The sequence below is a fragment of the Sparus aurata genome, chromosome 13 (genome assembly GCF_900880675.1).
Source record: "Sparus aurata chromosome 13, fSpaAur1.1, whole genome shotgun sequence".
In the NCBI taxonomy this organism is placed as follows: Eukaryota; Metazoa; Chordata; class Actinopteri; order Spariformes; family Sparidae; genus Sparus; species Sparus aurata.
In genome coordinates this window covers 21,430,632-21,454,167 of record NC_044199.1, presented here as the reverse complement: position 1 = coordinate 21,454,167, position 23,536 = coordinate 21,430,632, and the positions used below count along the sequence as shown (strand labels likewise).

The 23,536-nt window shown below is 39.8% G+C and overlaps 1 protein-coding gene across 1 annotated transcript in view; it reads right to left on the bottom strand.

The window, feature by feature from the left end:
- Positions 1-3,119: 3,119 nt before the first annotated feature.
- The window catches only part of hyou1 (hypoxia up-regulated 1), a 49,069-nt gene continuing 28,652 nt past the window's right edge, over positions 3,120-23,536 (bottom strand). The window contains exons 16-24 of the mRNA XM_030438842.1: positions 16,796-16,872; positions 16,429-16,608; positions 16,145-16,311; positions 15,978-16,065; positions 14,193-14,449; positions 14,013-14,097; positions 11,142-11,403; positions 10,921-11,031; positions 3,120-4,870 (exon numbers count right to left, since the gene is read on the bottom strand). Of these exons, the coding sequence (XP_030294702.1) occupies positions 4,821-4,870; positions 10,921-11,031; positions 11,142-11,403; positions 14,013-14,097; positions 14,193-14,449; positions 15,978-16,065; positions 16,145-16,311; positions 16,429-16,608; positions 16,796-16,872 (1,277 nt within the window). The 3' untranslated portion in view covers positions 3,120-4,820. The remainder of the gene's footprint in view (positions 4,871-10,920; positions 11,032-11,141; positions 11,404-14,012; positions 14,098-14,192; positions 14,450-15,977; positions 16,066-16,144; positions 16,312-16,428; positions 16,609-16,795; positions 16,873-23,536) is intronic.

Below are 23,536 nucleotides of genomic sequence, written 5' to 3'. Positions count from 1 at the left end.
CCAGAGCGCCACCTGGTGGCAGAATGGTAACCACTTTGTCAGATATCCTCGGGAAGGCATTGGCAAGAATTGTACCAAGTTTCATGTTAATCCGAGCAACTGATGTGGGGTATTAATTCCTTCAATTAAAAGAGCGCCACCTAGTGGTCATCACCGGAAATTTGGCAGAGACCCTAAGGGGCTCATGGGGAAGAACTACCCTGAGTTTCATGTCATTCGAACACACCAATGTGGAGATATGCAACACTTCCTATTTGGACCTGTGTAGTTATCAGACTGTCAGACCGACACGCACTCGATACTCAACGCCGCCTCATCCATTTACACTGGTTCAGTTCGCCAATGATGTGCCTCTGATACTACCTCCAAAGGCATATCAGCGACGGAGCAAAATTTCACCCCTCACCGCCTCTGAGACTTTCACACAGAGGAGGAGGCGGAGATTGGCACAGGACCCCCCCGCATTCAAATGGCAGTGTGAATGGGGCTATTTTCCTTGATCAAGTTGTTAGTTTAGGTCAGTATTGTATCGACCCTGCAGTAATGTTCTGTTATAATGTCAAATGTTCTGTGAGTTAATGACATGTTTGTGATTGAATGAGTAAGTAGCGGAGCGGGGTGCAAATGTGACAGAATGAGGGTTGTGCACGCGCGCTTGAGAGCGAGCCTGGAGTGAGAGCGGGCTGACAGGAAGTGAAGGATTGTGAGAGAGTCACGGCTAACTTTATGTTGTGGTTGTTTTGGCGTGGTTACGGCCGACAGTAACCTGTACTGTTGCAGCAATAAATGTTGGTTTGCTGAACAACACTTCGTCATCTTTCCCACACGTCCTGGTGGACGCTACAGTATTTTGCTAACCATCTGTACGTGGATGAGAGCAACAGGAGTATTGCAAATTCTCTCACCAACCATGGTATAATGCCAATAGGACACTATAAGACCACATACAAATCAAGTTCTAGTATCACCAGCATCACATTTAGAAATAGAGAAACTATGGTAGTTAATAATTTTCTTAATGCTCTTGCGTATAAAGGCATACCTATTGGGTAGGTTGTGTGGCAATAAGGCATTCAATTTCTTACCTCCATGATGGTCTGGATGTTGTTATTTTGTTTACCTCGCCATTACAAACTAAGCATTACTCCCTATAAACCTAAAACAACATTCAAAGGGTTGGTCACATTCACAAAAGAGAATTGGCACAGTTTTCTAACAATGCATCTTACCACTAGCATATGTCTTTAGCTGAAATAAATGGGGTATTGGTTTATTCCCATGGTACTGTGAGACATTCCTGGGTGACCACATAAATAACATAAGATAACTTAGTCAGTGTCTGCTCTTGCGAAAGGAAACGGTAAAGGGTTAAGTGGCGTAGTTGAAGAAGAGGAGAAAAGATATGTGTTGAAATACTACATGAGCCATGCAACGATAGTGAACAAAGTGTTCATTCCATACTTGAATGGGCCCCAGGCAGTGGTGGACAGTAACGGAGTAAATTTACTTGAGTACTGTACTTAAGTACATATCCAGAGGATTTGTACTTTACTTGAGTATTAGATTTCTTTGGTACTTATTACTCTTACTTGAATACATTTCCAAGACAAATATTTTTACTTTTACTCGAGTTAATTTCTAGGAAGGCTGAAAAGTACTCGTTACTTTCAGGTCTGCTCTTTTTTTTTTTTTTTTCTAAAATACTATTGGACACAAGCTGTGTTTGTCAAAGAAGGAAACCTATCACAGTGCACGCTCTCCACTGGGATCTACGTAAAAGCAGAAATACGTCATCCCTCCCCATCAGGACACCACCAAAGTAGCCACGCTCTCGACTGCGTTTGTCAAACACCAAACCGCGACAATGGCTGCATCAGATGTAGTTTTTTTGTAAAGCAGTGATTCTCAACCAGTGGTCTGGGGACAACATTGGTCTTTGAAGGGGTTCCAGTTCCCAACTTAGCTAAATGATAGAGAGTTAGTTGGACGGTGCAGGTTCATTTGGTTACAGTTTTATGCTTGTTAATAAACATCTGCATCTGCAACATCTGCTGTCCTCCTGTGATCCCATTCATTTTATTTGTTTTTTATAGGTGTTTCTACAGGCTTTATATAACATTGTGGTCCTAAAAGCAAGCATATCAGTGCAGGTGGTTTCAAAGAGTTAATTCTCAGAAACAAGAGTTAAAAGGTCCTTAAATTCATTTAGAAAAAATTATAGTAATTAATTGATGTGAAAAATAAGAAATGTACTCTTACTCTTACTTAAAGTAAATTTAAAAGCATGTACTTTTGGATACTTAAGTACCTTTAAAAGCAAGTACTTTTTTACTCTTACTCGAGTAACATGTCGACTGAGCTACTTTTACTTGTAACGGAGTAAATTTTGACCAGTAGTATTTGTACTCTTACTCAAGTACTGGGGTCGAGTACTCTGTCCATCTCTGGCCCCAGGAAACCCATATAAGTAGGTGCTCCAACTGGAGCTGGTATAGCTTTGTTCTTTTAGTATGATTAGTCTTAGTGTGGGTTGTTAATGCTACTTTTCTTTTTACTGTAACAAAGATTCCTAATTTTGAGGTCAAACATTTTGGGGGATTTTTTGTTAATGATGACAAGGATAATTTCCCTTACACCTTGCCAAAAGCATATAGTTACAATGTTTTTTTTCTTTATCATCTAACATATCTGGTCATGTATTTAAGTGTGTGTAAAATACAATGCATCTACTTTAAAAATGTAATTCCAAGGGAACCACATAACAGGGAAAACCTCAAATACAAATATAAAAGCTGAGCAGTGCTAGCTTAAAGCCAACAATTTACCTCTCTCTTTTTAAAGCCATGCTAGGGGTTGGGTACTATGTATCTACAGACTAAATGTTGGCAGTGCATGTTTCTGTATGCCATGGATATTTTGAAACATTACATTACTTTGAGTTTTAAGTTTTACATGGTGCTTATGGTCTGGTTGTTTTGGCACAAAACCCACTTGGTTAAGGTTAAAACTCAAAATACCAGTTTTGTCGCCACAAACACAGCTAGACATTATCCTGAAGTCTCTTTAAGAATATCTAGCTGTGCAAAACTGTGTAGAAATATAGTGTCAAACAAAATATATAAATTAAAAACAAAAAGAACATTTTTTTATTAACAGTTTAAAAACACATTGTTTTCATCTCCCATTCCTGACTTTCGTCTTCAGTTCCCCCCTCCAAGTAATCCAGAGTGCAGTGATGCAAACACAGAAGCATGCAGCTGCCCCCCCAATCCCCATTTGAGCAGAAAAATTGAGCCAACATCTGAGCAAGCATCACAGTAATGTTGAGGTAAAGAGCAGTGGATAATACACTAATACACCGCCTCTTCTATGATGCAGCTTATGACATGAAAAGATGGAGTTTGACCACTTTCACAAAAACATCAGTCAGTAGAAAAAAATATTTAATGGGTAATTTTAGATCATCCAGCTGTATCAGAAGGATGAAGGGAAGCAGATATGTGGATGTGTAATATTAAAGTATCCCTATTTGACAGCTCAGTTTTATAACTAGTTCTCAGTCTGCACATACAAGAGCACCTGAGCACTCAATTGCCAGCATGAATTTCAAGAGGTTTCAAGTATTTCTTTTGAGCTGTCAGGAGAGGTACTCAAGCTTCCATAAAGCCAATAATTATAAAAAAACAAAAACAAACAAAAAAAAAAAACCCAAAAAAAAACTACTTCAAGGGGCACACAATGTCTTTTTGTCATGTGCTCTGTAAATATAGCAGCAAATTTTAAGGCCGATAAAATCTGGATTGGCGATTGGAGGACTCTCCATGGACAGAGTCTTGTTTTCAAACGACTGTTCACCTAACCATACCTTCTGCAAGGGCTGGGCAATATATCAATATCAACATTATTCATAATACAATATATTATTGTGATTACATATGGTGTGAAATTTTATATATTGTTATATGGCATATGTGTCGTAATGTCCTGGTTTCGAAGTAAAGTGATGTGATTTTCTGTACTAACAAGACTAGTCTACTTGTTCTGATACTTGTATTTACCAATTTATTCACATTACTGATGAGTTTTTTAAATCAAATACTCAATGTGTACATATTCTGTTACAGTACTAACACTCGCGCTTACAAAATTGTTGCAATATAGATAGAGGTACTTGGTAAAAAACAGTGTGATGTTTTAATTTGTTGCCAAGTCCTAGCATTTATGAAGTGCTTTCGAAAAATATTTCTAAATGTTTAGATAGATATTGTGTACCGTGATATAGCATTAAAATATCACCATTATTTTAAAGCCATATTGCCCAGCCCTACCATCCGCTAAGGCTAACACCAATAGTAGTGGACTTACTTAGTGGCCATGGAAAGTCAGTAAAACTGCAAGTGTTAGACAAACAGTGACTTCACAACAACACACCATGACTGAGGATACAGTGCAGAGGACAAAGCAGGAAACTACATTTTCATGAATTACAAACCAGAGTAAAACAGCATTCATCCTTGTCATCATCCATTTTTGCTTGCACTGTGTCTATGTGTCACAGCACCATGCAGTCAGGGGCTTATATTTTCTTGAACTGCTTCTCTTATTGGCATTTCAGTTTCTGTTGCTTACAGAATCCATGACAGTCGGAAGTGATAAATAGCACAGATGAAGAAAAGGGGCATGAGTGGTCCTGAATTGTTCTCCAATCTGCTACTAGCAGTTCAATGATCAGGTGCAAAAAGAAAGAAAAAAACAGGATGAGAAGGAACTTGAACATGTATACACTGTCAATAAATAGTGATTTTTCCCAGTTCGAGCTGTTATAATTCATCCCCTATGTGGTTTTCCAGTTGGGCCTTGTCTTTTGGGTCTGAAAATAAAGATAGAGAGGGAAAAAAAATTAATACTTTGTGTATGTGGGATTACTTCAAGTTCATTGGTGCAACAAAGAACAAGCTCTATAGCGAGCATGTTTCCTCTCCGTCTACAGCTACAATTGCTGAGTAACTCAAGCTCATGTTCACTGATTTAATGAGAAACACGAAAAGCTGTTGCTATGGCAAAGCCCGTCATCTGAGAATGAATGGCTGTGACATTTGAAAAAGCCTTGGCTGGAAGGACAGTGGAAAAATTAGACCCGGCTTGTCATCTCACCCAACTCTGCTGACGTTAGAAATACTCACATCATGAGTATGTGTATGAGTATGTCTGATGGTACTTTGAAAAATATTTTGTAGCCATTTTAACAAGGTAATAGAATCATTCTTGAAATCTGATTATTTGTATTTTCTGTATTAAAGCCCTGGCAGTTACATTTCGCATTTGAAATGCCAGTGAGATAAAACTAATTTGCCCCAGCAAGTAGGAGAGTGCTTCCTTCTCCTACCATTACAGTTTTCACCCAGTAAAAACTAATTACGTATCTAAATAAATTAAAGGTCAAGATTCAATAAAATTATACCGTTGATTGACTACTTTGCCTTGCTAACTGAAAACTGTGTCATATCCGCCCCATTTTTATTTTATTTTATTTCAACCACACTCATGGCCAGTTTTGGGGGTAACCGATTATAATGTAATCCTTTAGAGTACTCACAATTCTTCTACATTATTACAATAAAAAGTAATCTAATGTGTTAGTTCTGCAATTCAAGTAATCCTAATTTATCCTATTTAGTTTGTTTTTTCCCAGAGAATCCCTGAAGAATTTGCTGAGCGCCAGCGGAAGGTAAACCTACAGTGTGGCAGCGCACATGCTTAGCTAGTTCATTCATTGCAGTGAGATGGCAGAGAGGACAGCGTCAACTTCTTGGAAATATTTCCATTATTTAGAATTTTTGGGCAAAAGGGACTAAAACAACATCACAATGAAATCCAAGTTTAATCGTTTGTATGTAGGCATGTGTTTTGAAAAAAAAAAAAAACCATGAACTTTCATCAGATTTGTGCTTTTATTGTTTCCATGTAAGCACTCATAGTTTGTGGGTTTATCATATACTTAAAGAGCCCATGCTGTAGTGTTTTCATGGAAACAGCTGTGCCCAAAACTGTCTGCTTCTGCACAGTTCACTGTCAGATGGCTAGTCAATTAAGAGCTGTAAATGTTACATTGCATCCATCATTCCCATTTTGGAGTTACTGATTGTGGGTCGTAAAAAAAGGCTACAAAATGACGGTAAAGATGGAGTCAATACAATCAAAGCTACATGTAAACTGACATCGCAAAGGCGTTTTACCATCACTTCTGGTAAATCTAAAAGAACTCTAATGCGTTACTTTTATCAGATGTTTACACAGTAACATAAGTTACATTTTAATGGCAGTAATCTTGTAATGCAATTACTTTTAACGTAACATTACCCAACACTGTAAACGGCATGTATTAACAGTAATGTATAAGAATTAGAGTTAGGGGCAGGGTTAACCATATAATACATCCTGCTTTTGATTATCAAAATTGAAGGCTAATTTTGATTACTTTTCAAATTTAAAAATCAGTCCCATGGCTGTTCTACAAAAGCAATACACCCCCATGATTGTTGTTACAGTGATTTGAGAATGATACAGCCTACACATGGAGAGATTCATAAACTTACAGACAGCAACCAAAAGGCAATAATTCTTCTGCCAAACAATATATATTTTTCAGCGACATTTAGCTGAAAGTTTGCAAAGCAAAAAACAAACAGCAGGAACAACACACAGGTGCAGTGGAAAGCATGTTGAAGATTTGGGTGATTATTAGAAGGTGTAATTTGTAGCTCCAAAACTAGCCCTTTTTACACAGCGACGACGCATTATCTCCGCAGCGTTGGTTTCGCCAATTCTACGTCGATGGTGATTCACACAGAGTGAAGCATCTCCGCCTTAAAGACCAACCGCTGTGTAATTCACACATAAGCCGGTGCTGTGGCTTCTTAAGAGGTGTGACGGTACATGTCATGATGATGACGTCAGTGTGTTTTCAAGGTGTTTCCCCGGTGTTTCCACTGTCAATCTAAACCCGTGGACAGTTTCTTATCATATAGATGCTGTTATAATGTGTTGTGATTAAGATCCTGACCTACCAAACATCCTTGAAAGTTACTTTTTTTTTTTTAAACAGGGATAGGCCTGCACGATGTGAGGAAAATCGATGCGAAGTGCGATAACACTGTTCAATATTTGTTATTTATCGCAAGTTATATCGTCATCGCAATATTGAAGTTTGCATATTATTAACTATACAGTTAATGATGGCTAACGTTAGTTTAGAAGTGTTCGTGTATGTCTTTATGGTTGTATGCAGGTGGTGATGGAGGATGGTTGTTTTTCCTCTAGAAGTTGCAACAACTGCTCGGCATGTTTTACACAGTACCTCTGTTTGTAACACGTCGTCTCTCCTGATTCCAAAATAAGTCCATATACCAGAAGTGCGGTTCCTTTTACCACAAGGTCTTCGTCAAGCACATTTTCATCGTTTTTCTCTCCATCAGCCATCATAACCTGGCAATCACCACCAAACTGATGCCGTTTAATTTTGTCAGGGTAGCTAACGGCTAGCTGAGGCTTCTTCTGATTGGCCCTTGTATCCGGGGCTCCGTCTGATAGGCTAGATGTTGGCATGTTCAAGGTGCATGCATGGCGCATGTTAGCAAAATGATTTCTCTTATTCATCGCGCGTCAGGCAGTGTTTTGTGATGTGTTTATTGCACATGTTCATATTGCGATGAAGATGAAAATTCGATTTATTGGGCAGCGCTAAACAGGAAGCTGTCTGAGTCTGTCACTCGGGGATGGAGGCTGTTTTCGGGGGGGGGGGGGGGGGGAGGTCACTGAAGTCTCGGCCTAGAGGGCTGATGGTCGCGGTGATTTATTTTCATCACCAACACTCACTGAGTTAAAAGTTTTTTGCCGGTGACAGAGGCCATTTTTCGGGCAGAAATGTGACGAAGACTTCGTAGGACGGGCGGGAGGACATACAGGAGGACAGACGCTTCTCCACATAAAGCTGTGATATTTTTTATCGTCATATCAAATCAATTTTTATTTATAGAGCACTTTTCATACATGGACATGTAGCACAAAGTGCTTTACACAAGAAAGATAGAACAATAATAAAGAAAGCCCCTCCCTCCCACCTTCCATACTATATACACGCATAAATACACACACACACGCACACACGCATACACGTATACACACAGACACACACACACACCTGCACACTCTTACTACTGGCAATAAGGAGACATGGCAAGACACTGACGATTGAGGAAACGCCACCTTTGGGGCCGTCCACATTGGGAGGAGTCACAGGCTGTGCCACGGGGGGCACCAGTGCCCAGCCCCCCCCCCGACCCTGACAGACAACAGCTGGCCGGGCCGAAGGGACTCAAGGACAGCACCCCCAGCAGCAGCCCAGACACAGCTCCCAGTGTGGAGGACCCCCCTTGCCAAAGACAGTTACAGTTACTATGTTACTTTTGTATGGTCATGTAACGTTGCTTTGTGGGAAATTTCTTTTTATTAAGTTGAGTGAGGGACCTGTGTTGTTATCAGACCGTACGATCGACATGCACCCGCTCTGTGCCGCCGGCTTATCCATTCACACTGGTTCAGTTCACCAATAATACGGCCCTGATGCAGAGGCGGATCAGTGCCGGAGTAAAATTTCACCCTTTACAGCATCTGAAACTTTCAGACAGAGGAGGAGGTGGAGAATTGGCGCAGGATCCCCTCATGCAAACTGCAGCTTAATTAGCTGTGGAACCAAGTGGCCCCATTATCTTGTAAGGCCTGGACCACAACCTCGAATGTTGGGGAGAGTCAATGCAAGCAAAGGGGCTAAGCAGCCTCCCAATTAACACAGTTGGACACTAGACTGGGCCTGAACGCAGCCTCAGAGACTCAGTGTGAAGACAGGACACTGTATGGAGGTGAATTTCAGCAGCTCCAAACAGGACTATGACTCCAGGGACGATAAGACACAGCAGGTGGGGAAAGGAGAGAGAGAGAGGTAGACTTCAGCATCGGGCGAAAACAGCATGTTGATCCGGAATATTTTTACATCTTTTACATTTTACCAAACCAGAGGAGATTGTGTAGAGACAAACCAAGATTGGTTCGTTGAAATTTATTCTGTTAATGTCAAGTTTGAATGAAGAGTGTTTTATGATGACAATGAGGCAAATAAGCTCATCTTAGTTCGGTTAAAGACCAAAACATGAATTCAGAAGGTGTACGATTGTACTCCTCTGTTTAGTAAAAACAATTAAATTTCTTGACATCCTGTGATTTATTTGTTTACTCTTGGTGGTGGTATGTTTTGTCACATCCTTCTCTGCAAAGTTTTTTTTTTATTTTTACCTTTCCTGTTTTCAGAGAGGAATACAACTTTAGTTATTGTTTTAAAGTCAAAATCCAGATCCAAAAACCTCTCGGCATACAAACTCTGAAAACCGCAAACTGACCACACAGACTTTAGCTTCGTTTCTCAGCTCCTGTTTTTTTTTTTACATTTCTTCAGTATTAATTTCACTGTGTTCTCCTTTTCCTTTCTCCTCTGTCCATCTCTATGCATCACTCAGACACACTTTGCCCAAGTAAATTGAATGCAACCACAAAATCTGACATATTGGAACTATATGTTTAGCGCATTTATAATGGTGTAACATAGTCACATGTGAATATTTTATTTTAATGGCTTTGAAAGCGGTTTGCACAACCAATCATAATCAAGGACTGGAAATATCAGTTTTATAATCACAATTTGAATTGAATTTGAATTTACTTTTTTCATGTGCAAATTAGCATTATTCATTAATAGTAGTTTGCAGATAATTAAAAACCTCCTCAGGTTGGTCCAGGACTTAGTAAAAGGTGTACAGCTTTAATGCTAAATGTAGCAGATGAAGTTGTAACCCATCATGTGACAAAAATAGCACCCCAGAGAATGAATGAGCTTATACTGTAGCTGTACACAAGGCTATAATTCACACATACTGATACCTCAACTGGACTTAGCATTGCTACTGGCCAAAGTAACAGAATGACTGACTAGCAAATATGATCCACTACAGTGGACAGCACTAATGTAGCATCCTGACTACCAGTAGCTCAAATTTGTCCTCTGGAGGACATTTGTAAACCTGAATATCTCCCACCCACTGCATACTACTGAATCAACTCATTTTGCCATCTACAGAGGACATTTAGGGCTTTTCAATGATACCAAATGTGAAGGTGTGGGGCTTTGGTACCTTTCTCTTCCTCATTTAGGAAAATGGCATCCGTCAGTGCAAGCACATTTTATGAGATGAGGAAAAGTAAGTGCATAATACTTTTTATTGAGCAAATTTTGGCTTTAAATGTTGTTGGCATATTTTATAAAAGTATCTCAACAACACATTAAAACATTGTCTGAATTATTTTAACTGTATTTTAGCATAGTATTTAAGCGTTTAAAAAATGTCCTCCGTAGTGGACATTTGTAGTCATTTCCTCCATTTTGTTCTATTTTTTCTAATGAAAAGAAAGGGAGTCATTCTCAGAAGCACCTTGGTTGCCATCAAGGTTCAGTTTCACATGTATGGCGTTCCAATGTCCACTGTAGTGGACTGTTACTAGAGAGTCATAACATGATCACATGATATCTTATAACTAAACTTTTTCTTCAAGAAAAATGTTTTCAGTATTATAATTACCTTATAAAGATTGGGGAATTTAAAAAAAAATTGTGATTAGACAATATTTTTTTCCGTGGTAGTCAGGAGGATAATGTTACATTTCTGTTGAGACGCTGTGTGTGAGCAAGGAGTTAATTCAGTTCAGTTGAGATTTCTGAGCATGTAGATTAGTGTTGCATTTAATGTGTTCCAATTATTTTGTCCACCGCCTAATGTTCACCGGCATCATCATCAACAGGTATGTCGGACAGACCTGTAGTTGTTGTTTCTTCTATGGACTGTGATTGGCTGTCAGAGCTCTCTGTGTGTACCGTGCTCTTGTCAGTGGGTGGGGCTTTGCCTGGCTGCACTTCCTCTGGGCTTTCTGTGTTGAAATCGAAATACAAATGACAAGTTTATTTAAGCCTTACAAATCTTATTCTTATTATTCATATTGAATGGAAACAATAACAGTCACATGTTAGTTTTACGCACCACTCTTTGTGTCCTTGCGTTCCTTTGTGGGAGGAATTACTTTCTCCTCTGCTGTGCCGTTAGCCTTGCTGCTTTTATCAGAGCTGGTGCCATTTCTGGCCTTGGCTTTTGCCTTCGGCTTGGCAAACTTGGCTTTATTGAGCAGGTAGTTGACCTCTCGATCCAGCAGCGCCAGCCTTGACTCGATGTCTTTGGAGAGTAGAATAGGTCGCTGCTTTGGAGAGCGTTTCTCCTGCTCTGCTACGGTCTGATTCTTCCATGTCTGGAGCAAACAGAGACAATTTAACACATGAATGTCAGTTTACTCAATTTGATAATAATTCGTCTCCTTGCACCCAACCGTTCACAGCTGAACATCATCAAGAACTTCACTCACCCCTACAAAAGTCAAGAATTCCACTATCAGTGCTATATATGATCAATGAATGTATACCATGTGCCTTACTACCACCATCGCTAACCCTTCAATCAATCAAATCAGCACACTTGATCACGTTTATTGCTGCATTTTACACTTATTTTGATTTATTTTCACAACAACAATATTTGCACAACAACAATATACCCTGGTGGCTTTTACATTCTGTGATTACATTTGTGTCTCGTGTAAACTGTCAGTTTACTCAAAGTAAACTAGTAGCTGTAGAAGGAGTACAGTATATACACATGCACCTCATCCTTGCTGTCCATATATTTATTCTGCATACTCCGACTTTGTATATCTTTTCTTTTCGATTCATTCATCTATTAATTATTATCATCATCTTTAATATTTTCATCGTCATTAATAATGATATAATAAATACATTTGTCTATTTTTATTGTGATATATACAATTTATTTACTAACTACCATTTATCACTTCTATAATCTTGAAGCAAAAGATTTTAACAGAAGTGTACAACCGAGTGACAACAAACATCTTGAATCTTAAACAACATGGCCATTACACATATTGCATGCAACCCCAGTAGGAAACGACATCACATATCCACTAAACATCTACCTCACCTCACTGCCCTCAGGGGAGCGGTATGGAGCACAGCAGTGCAGAAGGGCTCACTTTGAGAAAAATCCTGATCCCTGTAGCTATACCTGCCATATACAATAGGCCTAGCAGAATAGGCCATAGTGTACCTTGTAATTGCTGTTTGGTATTGTTTTTCTTACTGTGTGCTGATTTATACTGTCCATCTGATGGGTATGCAGTGAAAAGGAATTTCCCCTTGGGATAACAAATTTTAATTTAAGGAGAACTACTCAGTGCTGGTATCACCACTGACTGCCCAAATTGATTTGATTCCAATTCAAGAGGGCCTTATTTAATTAGATTTGTTCTTTGATCATCATTATTCTTCATTCACTATCAATCAAATCATGATCTATTATTGATGAAAGAGAAAACAGACACTGTTAATTTTACAAAAGACCCAAGAAATTTTACAAGACTGGTTCGTTGAGTTTTATTTTATTTATGTCAAGTTTGAATGATTGTACCCCTCTTTTTAGTAAAAAACAATATTTAATTTCTTGACATCCTGTGATTTATTAATTTTGTGTCGCATTCTTCTCTGCAAAGTGTGTTTTTATTTGATGCATTATGTAAAACATGAATGTTTAAATAAAGAATTGAACAGTTTTGGAGATTTGTGGTTAAAATTTGTGTAGGGAGAAATAAATGGAATATTGTCATGATTTTAGCCTCTGATTATTAAAAATAAGTAAAGGAAAATAAGAAAGAAATATTTAAACCTCCTCTTTTAAACCCAATTCATGGCCAGTTTACTACGTGCACTAGAATGGCTAAGTCCGGCAGTCCTTGGCCCTATGTTGCAAGTGGTATTTCGACATGGAGAGTAGAGGACGGCAGAGCAAGTGGGTCAATACATAAAATCAAAACACAGTAGATACTCCTAGCATAGTTTTTAAATTACATGACTGTTTGGTAAAAGCCTCTTTCCACCAGTGTAGCAGGCAGAATTCACAGATTAACTTGGAACATCTACCCACATTGTGTATTTGCTAAGTATTAACATCAGGAAAAGGCATATTGAAAGGTTGATCTTGGGTTTTTTTTAAGAACCAATGACAGATCATTCAAATGAAGATACCCCCCAGACCCACTACTCAGCCTATTGAAACAGTAAAAACATATCTTTATGGCTCTGAAAGGAACTTTCTTAAGCCCTAGCAAATAACTCTGATGTTGTCAAAGTCATGTCATCAGCGTGAGTTAGAAGGATCTAAAGAAGATCACTACCCAGTTGGGAAATGCATAATCCAGGATTTTGGAATATGACCCATACTAGACAACAAAAGTCAGGATGTCGGGTTCTGCTCATTCAATTTTGACTACTCTAAATTTGAATCTGTCTTTAATCAATTTGACTTGAAGATAACAACTGTCATGCAAAGTAGTCTTCACTGGTGTGATGACAGTGGGACAATGTTAATACTAGGGTTAAATGAGTACTCTGCTGAAAAGATACAGATAATATATTTTAAAAGTATCATCTGAGTAAACATGTTAATATCTGTGCTCATGGTGAAGGATCATCCTCAATCTGTGGCTGATTGAAAGATTATTCATACATATTTATAAAATAATTCTATTCCATCAATGATCAAAAATATTGACTTGAAGCTCAATTCTGAGCCTGTTGAGCAAACAGTTCCATAATAAAAAAATAAATAGCTACTTTTGATCAACCCATATCAATTCAACTTCCAGTTAGTCCAACCTTAAGCTACGAACATTTCCGCCTGGCCGCTCAGAGTACGGATACAAATAATTTAAGTAGTTGGACGGATAGAAATGCATGCAGACAATTGTATACCTGCTCATCCCTACTAACTACACTGATCACCTACCATTGTTTCATTGATCACTTTTTCTAACATATTCAGCTCAACTTCAGTGAAGATTTGGTCATCCTCTGGAATCATTTTGGCACTCCTTTAAAAGAAAAATAACAATTAGCCATTAAAAACTACTGACCCCCCCACAAAACACGTTTCTCTTCAACTTCTTTTAACCTTCTCAACACCCACCTCAAGAAGAAGCTGGAGGTGTTTAGCATGCTGTTCAAGGCGTCCAGGCGGTCTGGCCACTTGCGTCTCTCCTCCACCCTGAAAAACATGTCCTTGCAGAGGCTCTTCAGCTGAGACAGCTTCTCTCTCAGCTGCTTTGTGGTAGCCCCATAGCCGTCTTCGTCCATCCACTCCGATACCTCTTTCAGCTTGGTGGAGATCTGTTCCTGCTCCTCCTCTGACACCACCAGCTGGTAGTCCTCCTGGTACAGTTTGTCCTGGAGAAAGTGTTCCTTGTTCTTACTCGTACACTTTTCTATCTTGCAGCATTCTTGCTTATTACAGTGGTCAGATCTTTACAGGATTAACTGTTGGCTTGTATTCCCTCTACAGCTGCACTTGCAACTCCAGTTTGCTTACTTAAAGGTCCCATATTATACTGTTTTTCATCAATTTCACACAGCTGTCAGAGGTCCAACAACACCTTATTAAAAATGCATTGCCCCAAACCCATCTGTGGTCCTGAATTTCAGCTGTCAAAAAGTCGCTCAAGTGAGCTCTACTGAGAGCAGGCCGTTTCTGTGCCTGCACCTTTAAATGCTAATGAGCTCCGTCTGTCAACACCTGCCTTGCCTGCTACAGGACCCTCTCAGGGAGAGGATGCTACTTGTAGTAGCATGTGTTAATGTTATGGTGGATGTATCGCTATGGCTCACCGAGATGCTGTCATTCAACCAAACCAGTTTGACTGAGAATTGGACCCAGAAGGAGAGGATCCTGAAGAAATAAAGACTCTGCGGCTGCAGCAGGACGTTTCAGAATGGTGAGTGTGTCTGAATACTGTTAGTTTGTTCGTATGTGTTGTTACAGTTACTACCATGTAGCTAATGGCTAACAGCTAGCGAAAGCTGTGTTTGTCTCCAACACAGTCTCCAAACTCTGGACACTGTTTGTACAGTCTGTCTCCAGTCTGCACATGTTTCCAGAGTTTTTACTGTGACTACCAAGCTCCATCGTAATAGTATTAACATTAAACTCGCTTCAAATGCCATTGCATAGCACACCGAAGCGGAGTTAACTAGTTAGCCTATTTCCAGCTGACTTCACCATACTCGTAGGCAACTGTAAATATCAAAACGTGGCGACACTTACCTGTGGCTCGGGTGCAGTTGCTGGGTCCGGTATGGTTGGAACTGATCCTTTTACGAGGGTCAGTGTCAAGGCAAAGCCAGCTTTGTACTGACCCTCGTTACTGAAGCAGTCCAATGTGAAGTGGTTAGCACACACAAACTTACACGAACCGTAGCCAGCGCGTTGTTGTTAAACATGAAATACAACCACTGTCTCTTCTGTTGTTCTGTAGCTGGGACAGAATATAGGCACTTGTGTTGATTTTTATAACCAACAACAGAGCAATTTGCGTGTCTAACTCTGAGCGACGACATTGCGAAACACTGCTATCTTACTGCTGGACACACCGAACTTCACCTCAGGGATTAACGCCCTCCTCTCGGATATCTCCTATCATCATGCATAGGAGGCCTGCCTATGTAAATCTCTCCTTTTGTTACGTAACGAAAGGAGCTGAATCTGAACAGCGTGTAGGAGCGCTGTTTTACCAGTGGGTGGGCTGCAGAGACCATGAAGGAATCGTTTGCTTTCCTCATTCTGGGAGTTGGCAGGCTCAGGGAGGACCAGTTTATATATGTAGAGACCAGAAAAAAACATGTTTTTCATAATATGGGACGTTTAAAATCAAGGACAGATAAAAAGATAAAATTGAAAATGTTAAACTCTGTTGCTTACCTGTGTCTCAAATATAAAAGCCTCCAAACTGTTTAGTGTCTTTTCCCTTTCCTGTTTGGCCAGGTCTCTGTCTGTCAAATCCTGTAACCTGAGAAGATACAAAGTTGTTTTAGACAATGAAACTGAGAACCAAACGGGCTGAAAAGAAATGAAAATTGCTGCTTTACTTCTTCTTAGAAGAAGTGACATCATCTGCAGTGGGATCCAGGATGTCATTGAGAACAAGAGTCACTGTGATGTCTTCAGAGATCTTGCTCTTTTTCTGAGGTTTTGCCTTCTTCTCCACATCTTTCTCAGACTCAGCATTTCCAGATTTCTCTCCGTCCTTTTCCTCCTTTACCAGCAGACACATGATGTTGATATAATTTGAATCACTTCACCAAAAGACTTCCTACATTAGCTTTAAATTCATATTACAGTGTTTCACAGAGACTACTATGACAGATCTTACCTTGGCGTCAGTCTTGCTGTCTGCCTCCTCTGTCTTCTCCTGGCTTTTCTCTTCACCTGCACTTTTCTCTGAATTGCCTTGCTTGTTCTTGGCAGCTTCATCATTCTGGGCCTCTTTCTTACCATCCTTGCTCTCATCCTTGATGTCCTTTCCAGACTCTGGAGGCACTTCCTCCTCGTCCTAGATATAAAAAATCAGGGAACAAAGTGGGCTATGATATCAGGCTAGGCATGCATGGCCAATACTACCCGACACTTGCGTGTTACATAAAAGCTACAGCATGAAGGTACAGTAGTTTATCCCAACCATTCATACAGGCCTTACTGTGTTTTCTTAATAAGCAAATCCTTGATTAAGCTGTAAGTACCTGGACAGGTTCAGTTACATTCAGGGTGGGTTCTGACGATCCTCCACCAAACAAGGTGGAAATGGTGTTACCCAGCTCTGCAAGACAGCGAAGTGTTGGCTTAATTGTGTAATAATGAATACCTTGCACTATAATACAGTTTGAAGTGTTGCAATTCATGTTACATGTTAACATACAGTATTTTCAGATAGAGTTATCCATCTATAGACATGGCAGACCACATTATACATTATACAAGGAGGTCATGTTTTCACCCCATCTGTTGGCTTGTTGGTTGGTTTGTTAGCAGGAGTTTACAAAAACTACTGAACAGTTATCCACCAAACTTGGTTGGAGGATGGCTGAGTGGATGAGTAGACTCTGAGAAATTCCTGGATCTGCACCAAAAGTTAACACTTTCTTTAACATCATCATTGTCATCATTAATTTCTCAGCAAGTAATGCATGGACCTTTATGAAAATATCTGGTATAATCAAAGTTGGCTGGTATCTATGTGCGAGTACAATTTAAACAGATCCAAAAGCAAATCTGGCTCCAACAGATTTAAATATGTTTTATTAGGGCCCTGCACATACCAGTGCAACATTTACTGAATCTAAGGATTATTTTTCTGATCGTTATTATTGTAGTTCTTATTATTGTAGTTCTTCTTATTATTATTATTGTTATTGTAGTTATTATTATTAATCATTATAATAGTTATTATTATAGTTATTGTTGTTATTGTTATTATTGTAGTTATTATCATTGTTACTGTAGTTATTATTATTGTTATTGTAGTTATTATTGTCATCATCATTATTATCATTATTCTCTCACTTCAACAGCAGTTTTGGTTGCCTCAACATAACCCAAAGCTCACCAAATCCGGAACATACGTCACAACCGGCATAAATTGCAATTTCATCCCTTGTCGGTGTGCCCAGGGGACTGTATAGCGCGCCATGAAATATTTCAAACTTCACATACATGAACGAAAGGGATGGAAGTTAACTTTTTTGTCCACCTGCCACTGTGGCTGGTAAATTCTAAAATCTACCAGCCACTCAACATTTTTACCAGCCACTTTTATATTTAAGCGTTGATGTGTACAGTACAATTCCTAGAAACATATTTTTCTTGTACATGGTATGCACATAGTACTTCCCAATCAGTAGGCTACTTGTTACCAGAGTTGATTATTCAGTAATTATGTGATACCAATGAATGATTATAGGGGTGAAACCATTCAAGGGTCATCTAGTAAGCCGTGAAATAACAGGAAATGAAGTCCGAATAGTGGTTCAAAATGAAGGTTAGAAATCTATATCAATATTTCCCTGCAACTTACAGGAATTTACAAATTTCAACTTATTTCATATGTTCAACTGCACTGGACCCACACAAAGGAAGTGGAAGTTGCATCATTAGGTGATTAGGAGGTTGGTAATATATTGCAATATCTACTTGCAACTATAGAATTTACTGTACTTAATTATCCCTTATGTTCAACCGTTACGATGTACAGGGTATATACAGCAATTCTTAATCAGAATCTAAGACATGAGACAAAATAATGTAGAAGCTGACATTACTGCTTGAAAATATGTTAACCTCTTGAGCATTAGAGAACTTTTTTACCATTATTTTCATATTATTATATATTTTTTATGGAAACAGAATCTGTTTCAGAAGTCAGTCGGCCACATGACAAAATAAAATACAACAACAATAGCTGTGTCTCATTCGTCCAGTTTACTAATACAATTTGCTGCTGGTTTCGAGTCACTAGGACATGACATGGAAGATATCGAAAAAAACTGCAATTATTTTCTATTAATATATTTATGCCAAGTAATTTAATGACGGTCCCTAAATCAGTCTCCAGTGATTCAGCGTGAGGCTCTGGGAGGTGAGCTGACCGTCCTCCTGTTGCTAACACTGGGTGACACTCAGTAAAGTTGCGGCTGGACCTGAGTGAATGTCCGCTGAATATCCAACCTAAAACTAACTTCACCCCGGTTCGATGAGTCGCCTGTTGCAGGCTTTGAATAGGATGACGAGGATTTCAGTCACTCAACTTAAACGGTGACTTGTAGAAGCTCTTCTTTGAATGAAGTTCCGTCGTGAAAAATGAATGGACGACTTGCGGAGTGACATGAAGACATAGGCACAAAAAACGTTGACAGCGGTGGCCGGTCATCATGTTTACCAATACCCAACCCGTGCCTTGCGCACTCCCATCCAGGTGATATTCATTGTCTTTTTAGAGACGTGGCAATAAGCCTCTCGCCTGTCACCAACTACTGGCCTAAGCCAGTCTTTGAATCTAGAGTCCTCTAACCATTGGTCCGAAAAATTACATTTCCCCATGACTTCATCAATAGTAGCGAACTTTTGCAAACTTTTGGCAGCAAGCCAGCTGGGTGCTATCCAGTTGGAGCATAGACCGTGTCGCACACTGTCTGACGTCACATCATCGATACCACTCAGGTCCTACTCGCACATATAATTTATATAACTAAATTCACGCGATTTTTAGGAGATAGGCCTGCAACTCATAGTTGGATAGTGGTTCGAAAATGTAATACCTCGTCAGATGAAGTTTATTACTTTTTAATACTTTTTAATGGCCTTAATTTTTGCTAATTTCATTTACTACCTTTTACAACCCCGTGGACACCCTGATGTAATGCCACATTTTAATTTACTTCCGTTTTTGTAAACTTCAACAAAAGAGTAGCCAGCTCAGCTGACCGGAGCGCGGAGTAATAATTAGTAGCAGTGAAGAGTTCAAGTAAGGGCTTGCTAGTAGTAGAACAGCCAAAATGGTCTTTTGGCCGTTTTCAAATATGTGCAATAACTTTATCTGCATTTTAATTTAGAATAGTTTTATATAAATTACACAAAAGACAAAGACAATATGATATGTTTTACCTAGTTCGGCCATAAGCGGTCATACTGACCGCACATAATTTCGCAGGGTTTCATTGTTACATTGTTTGTGCTTCTTTGCGAATGAACTTGTAAGTTAATTATCATATAGTTGTATTATATCACCTGGTTGGCACCATGGGCAAACAAAAATGGGAGTTCCCTCCTCCGTGGAACAGCCAGCGGAGCTGTTCGGTGCTGAAGTGATGCGACTCTGACTGTGTAGCAGGGAAAGCCGAGGAAGAATGTCTGCATCCTAAGCACCGTGCACACAGGTGTGGGCACCTTTAGTGGGGCAAGGGCAAAACCAGAGTCTGTGATGTACAACAACACCGAGTACGGCGTGGACATCCTGGACAAGATGGCGAGGGCATACTCCATCAAAGGCGGTACGGAAGATGGCCAGTGGCGTCTTCTATAAACATCCTCGACCTGGCTGGGATCAATGCCCGCATCTTATTCAAGGAGCACCAGCAGCAGGAGAGCCCCGAGGAAAGTCCTGTAGCAGCTGGCAGAGGAGCTGAGGGCAGAATACATGGAGGAGAAAGGGGCCACGGCAGTCGGCACAAGGTGGGCAGCAGCAGCAGCAGCAGCAGCAGCCACAGACACGGAGGCAGTGCCGGTCCGAAAGAGCTGCAAACGGAACCAAACGTCGGACACTTGAAATGCCACAAGCCCGTGTGTGGTAACTGTGCAAGGAGAGCAAAGGTAATCTGTAGACTGTGACCAGTGATCGGAATGAACCCGCCACAGTGGGTGGTAAACTGATTGAATTCACCCGCCAGCACGCAAATTCACCCGCATTTGGCGGGTGGCTGGTGCTAATTTCCATCCCTGGTATGCACATGTATCATGACCAGATGAACAAAAAACGTCCATGGACCCATAATCTCTGTCCAACAGGAAGTCGGCCATTTTTATCTTCCCCGCCATTTTGACCACTTCCACGCCTCTTACTTTAACAAACACCTTACAGATTTAACACCATGGACTTCACATTCAATCAGTCTCATCCTCGGACCTTGATGAAAATTTCTCCAACAATGGGACTAACCTGGTCAAATAAAGGCTAAATAATTAAAAACAAAATACCCTTCATTTACCTGCTTAAAGAACATTAAACCAGAGGCCCTCTCCAGAGACACTTTTTTTGTATTTCCATTTAGAGCTACTATAGAAATATGCTGAATAGGGATGTCCCGATCAGGTTTTTTTTACCCCGATCCCGATCCGAGTCCTTTAATATTTAGTATCTGCCGATACCGAGTCCCGATCCGATACTTAGCCTTAACTAATATTTTCCTAGATAATACAGCTGCATTAAGAAAAAAAGTACCTGCATCTAAGGTGTTCCTTAATAGGTTTTTATTATTTTGTTGAAACAAAGTCTATACTTTCATATGGCTCTTTCTTATTCCGCATATGCTATTGCAACATTGGCCTCCACCTTCCTTGTGTTAGCAGGTGAGTGTGTGACGCTGCACTGTGACAGCAGATTCTCGTGTACAGCCAGCTGAAGTGTGTGTGAGACGCAGCTCACGCTTGGTACCTCCATATCATCCTTTGCTTATTTCATGTACTTTACGTTGTCACACAAATGACGTGGACACGTTGCTTGTCTATTAACGCGTTCAGCATCTCCTGGATTGCCTGCTTTACATGCTCTGCTGTATGAGACCCACGAAACTAGTGCGCATATACCGGCATGTTGTAACTCGAAAGTGGAATAAATGTAATGCAGAGATGGTAGGGCATACCGGGGATTCAAAAACTCCAGGTGATGAAGAAAACCCTGATCCTCTACCACGGAGATGAGCTGGTTTTCCAGAGCGATTAATTTGATGACCCTCTCTGTAATATTTGTGGACATGTCGCTGAGGATATTTCTCATAACTGAAAGTATCCGCGACTGTTTGCTGCTTTGGTCTCCTTGCCTGTACTCTCGAGTGAACACGTTGTATTCAATGAGTTTTTGTTTTGTATATGCTGTATCAAATGAGTAGTAAAATGCAGCTCCGCGAAACGGCCATATAGCAGATGTTACATGTCGCCGTTGGACTGCTTTTGCTTTCTAATTGACGTTATTTCCACACTGCAGACACTTTATTCACAAGTTTGCCAGAGTAACGCCACGCGCGCGTCTGCCACAAATTGTGCTCTGACGTTTTAAAAAAAATAAATAAAAAATCGGGCTTGGGTCCACCTTCAAAATTGCCGATTCAGCGGAAAAATGCACAGATCGGCTCCGATCCCGATCCTACAGATCGGATCGGGACATCCCTAATGCTGAACTCTGTGGCAACATGGCAAACTTCGTGGGAGACGACCTGCTTACTCTGTAGATATAAAAAGATTATATTACGTAAATAAAACCAACCTACTGGTTCATTTAAAGTTCAAGCATTACAAAAAATTGCTGAGCATCTGCTCCAAGTGATACACGTGAATTTGTTTTGAGAAGATTTCTAAGAAAAATACCAATTTTCAAACAAAATATAGACAACTTGCTTCACCCTGCCTCATTTGAATGAACCTCCCGACCCGCATGGACTGGGCAGGTCAGCTATGTGGGAAACAAGGTCCGAGCCTGAACTGAAACGTCAGACCATTAAGGACATCGTCGCACTTTTTGGGAAGGAATGCTTCCAGACCAGTCATCTGAAAAGACTGGTATTTGCACAGACACGCAGACACACACACGCCCACACACTCATATGATAATAATGTTATACTGCAAGCTTGCTCATGTACACCCACAGGAACATACATAATGATTAATAGGATGCTTCTCTCCGTTTAGATGGAGGGGAAGGGGAAAAAAGGAAAAAAAATAGAGGAGGGGGAAAAAAACAAAAGTATTTTGATCGATTGATCAATTGATTTGAATAATGGAAGGCTATAGAGGGCCTATAGTATTATCACAGAGTTTCTTAAGGTGTATGGATTTAATTTTGATTTAGTAGTGCTGATTTTAAGTTGATCTAAGGCTATTGCAATGGGCTGGCACTACCACTACTACTACCACCAATACTATTACTATTATTATTATTGCACATTATTGACTGAATTGTATAATGAATGACATTAAAAGGAATTTACATTCTAAATATTTTGTTATAACTGTAATCGCAGCACTCATTTTGTCCGTATTGTTTTGTTTTCCGATGGCGGTTTTGATGTCACGTTTCCCGAAAGCACAAAAGCGTCTATTTATTATCTAGATGCAAATATTCTTTAGGGCTGTTTTTAAAATCTTGCAGCTCTGGGTCCTTATCAAAGACCCTAGCATCCATGCATTGACACAAGCATGGAAGACTGTGAATAGCTACCTTAAGTATGGTAGCCCAAGTGGAAGTCATATTTTGTCGTTTTCTTTTTTTTTTTCTCTCTTTTTATATTTTTGCATGTATTTTTGGGTCTCAAAGGTTTCTCGAGGATGGATTAAATATTTTCTGTATAAATAAGGCACTTAGGTCTACAGGATATAAAGCACAATGACACAGAGGATGTAAATCCATAAATGCTATGGGAAGGGGCAAAAGTTGTTTTACATGGGGAAATAATAGCATATGCCTCATTTAGGAAAAAACAAAAAGAAAAGGAAAGGACTTCACTTGAAAGGAAAATTGAGGAATTAGAAAAAACACACAAAGCCTCTGGGGAAACCTCAGTATTGGAAAAACTTAAAGAGGCCAAAGTAGCAATGAATTACTTTTTAAATTTGGAGATATAAAAATCATTGTCCTTCTTAAGACAAAGGACATATGGAGGCCCCAGAGCAGCTAAGGTGTTAGCTTATAAACTTAAAAAACAGCAAAAGAGAATAT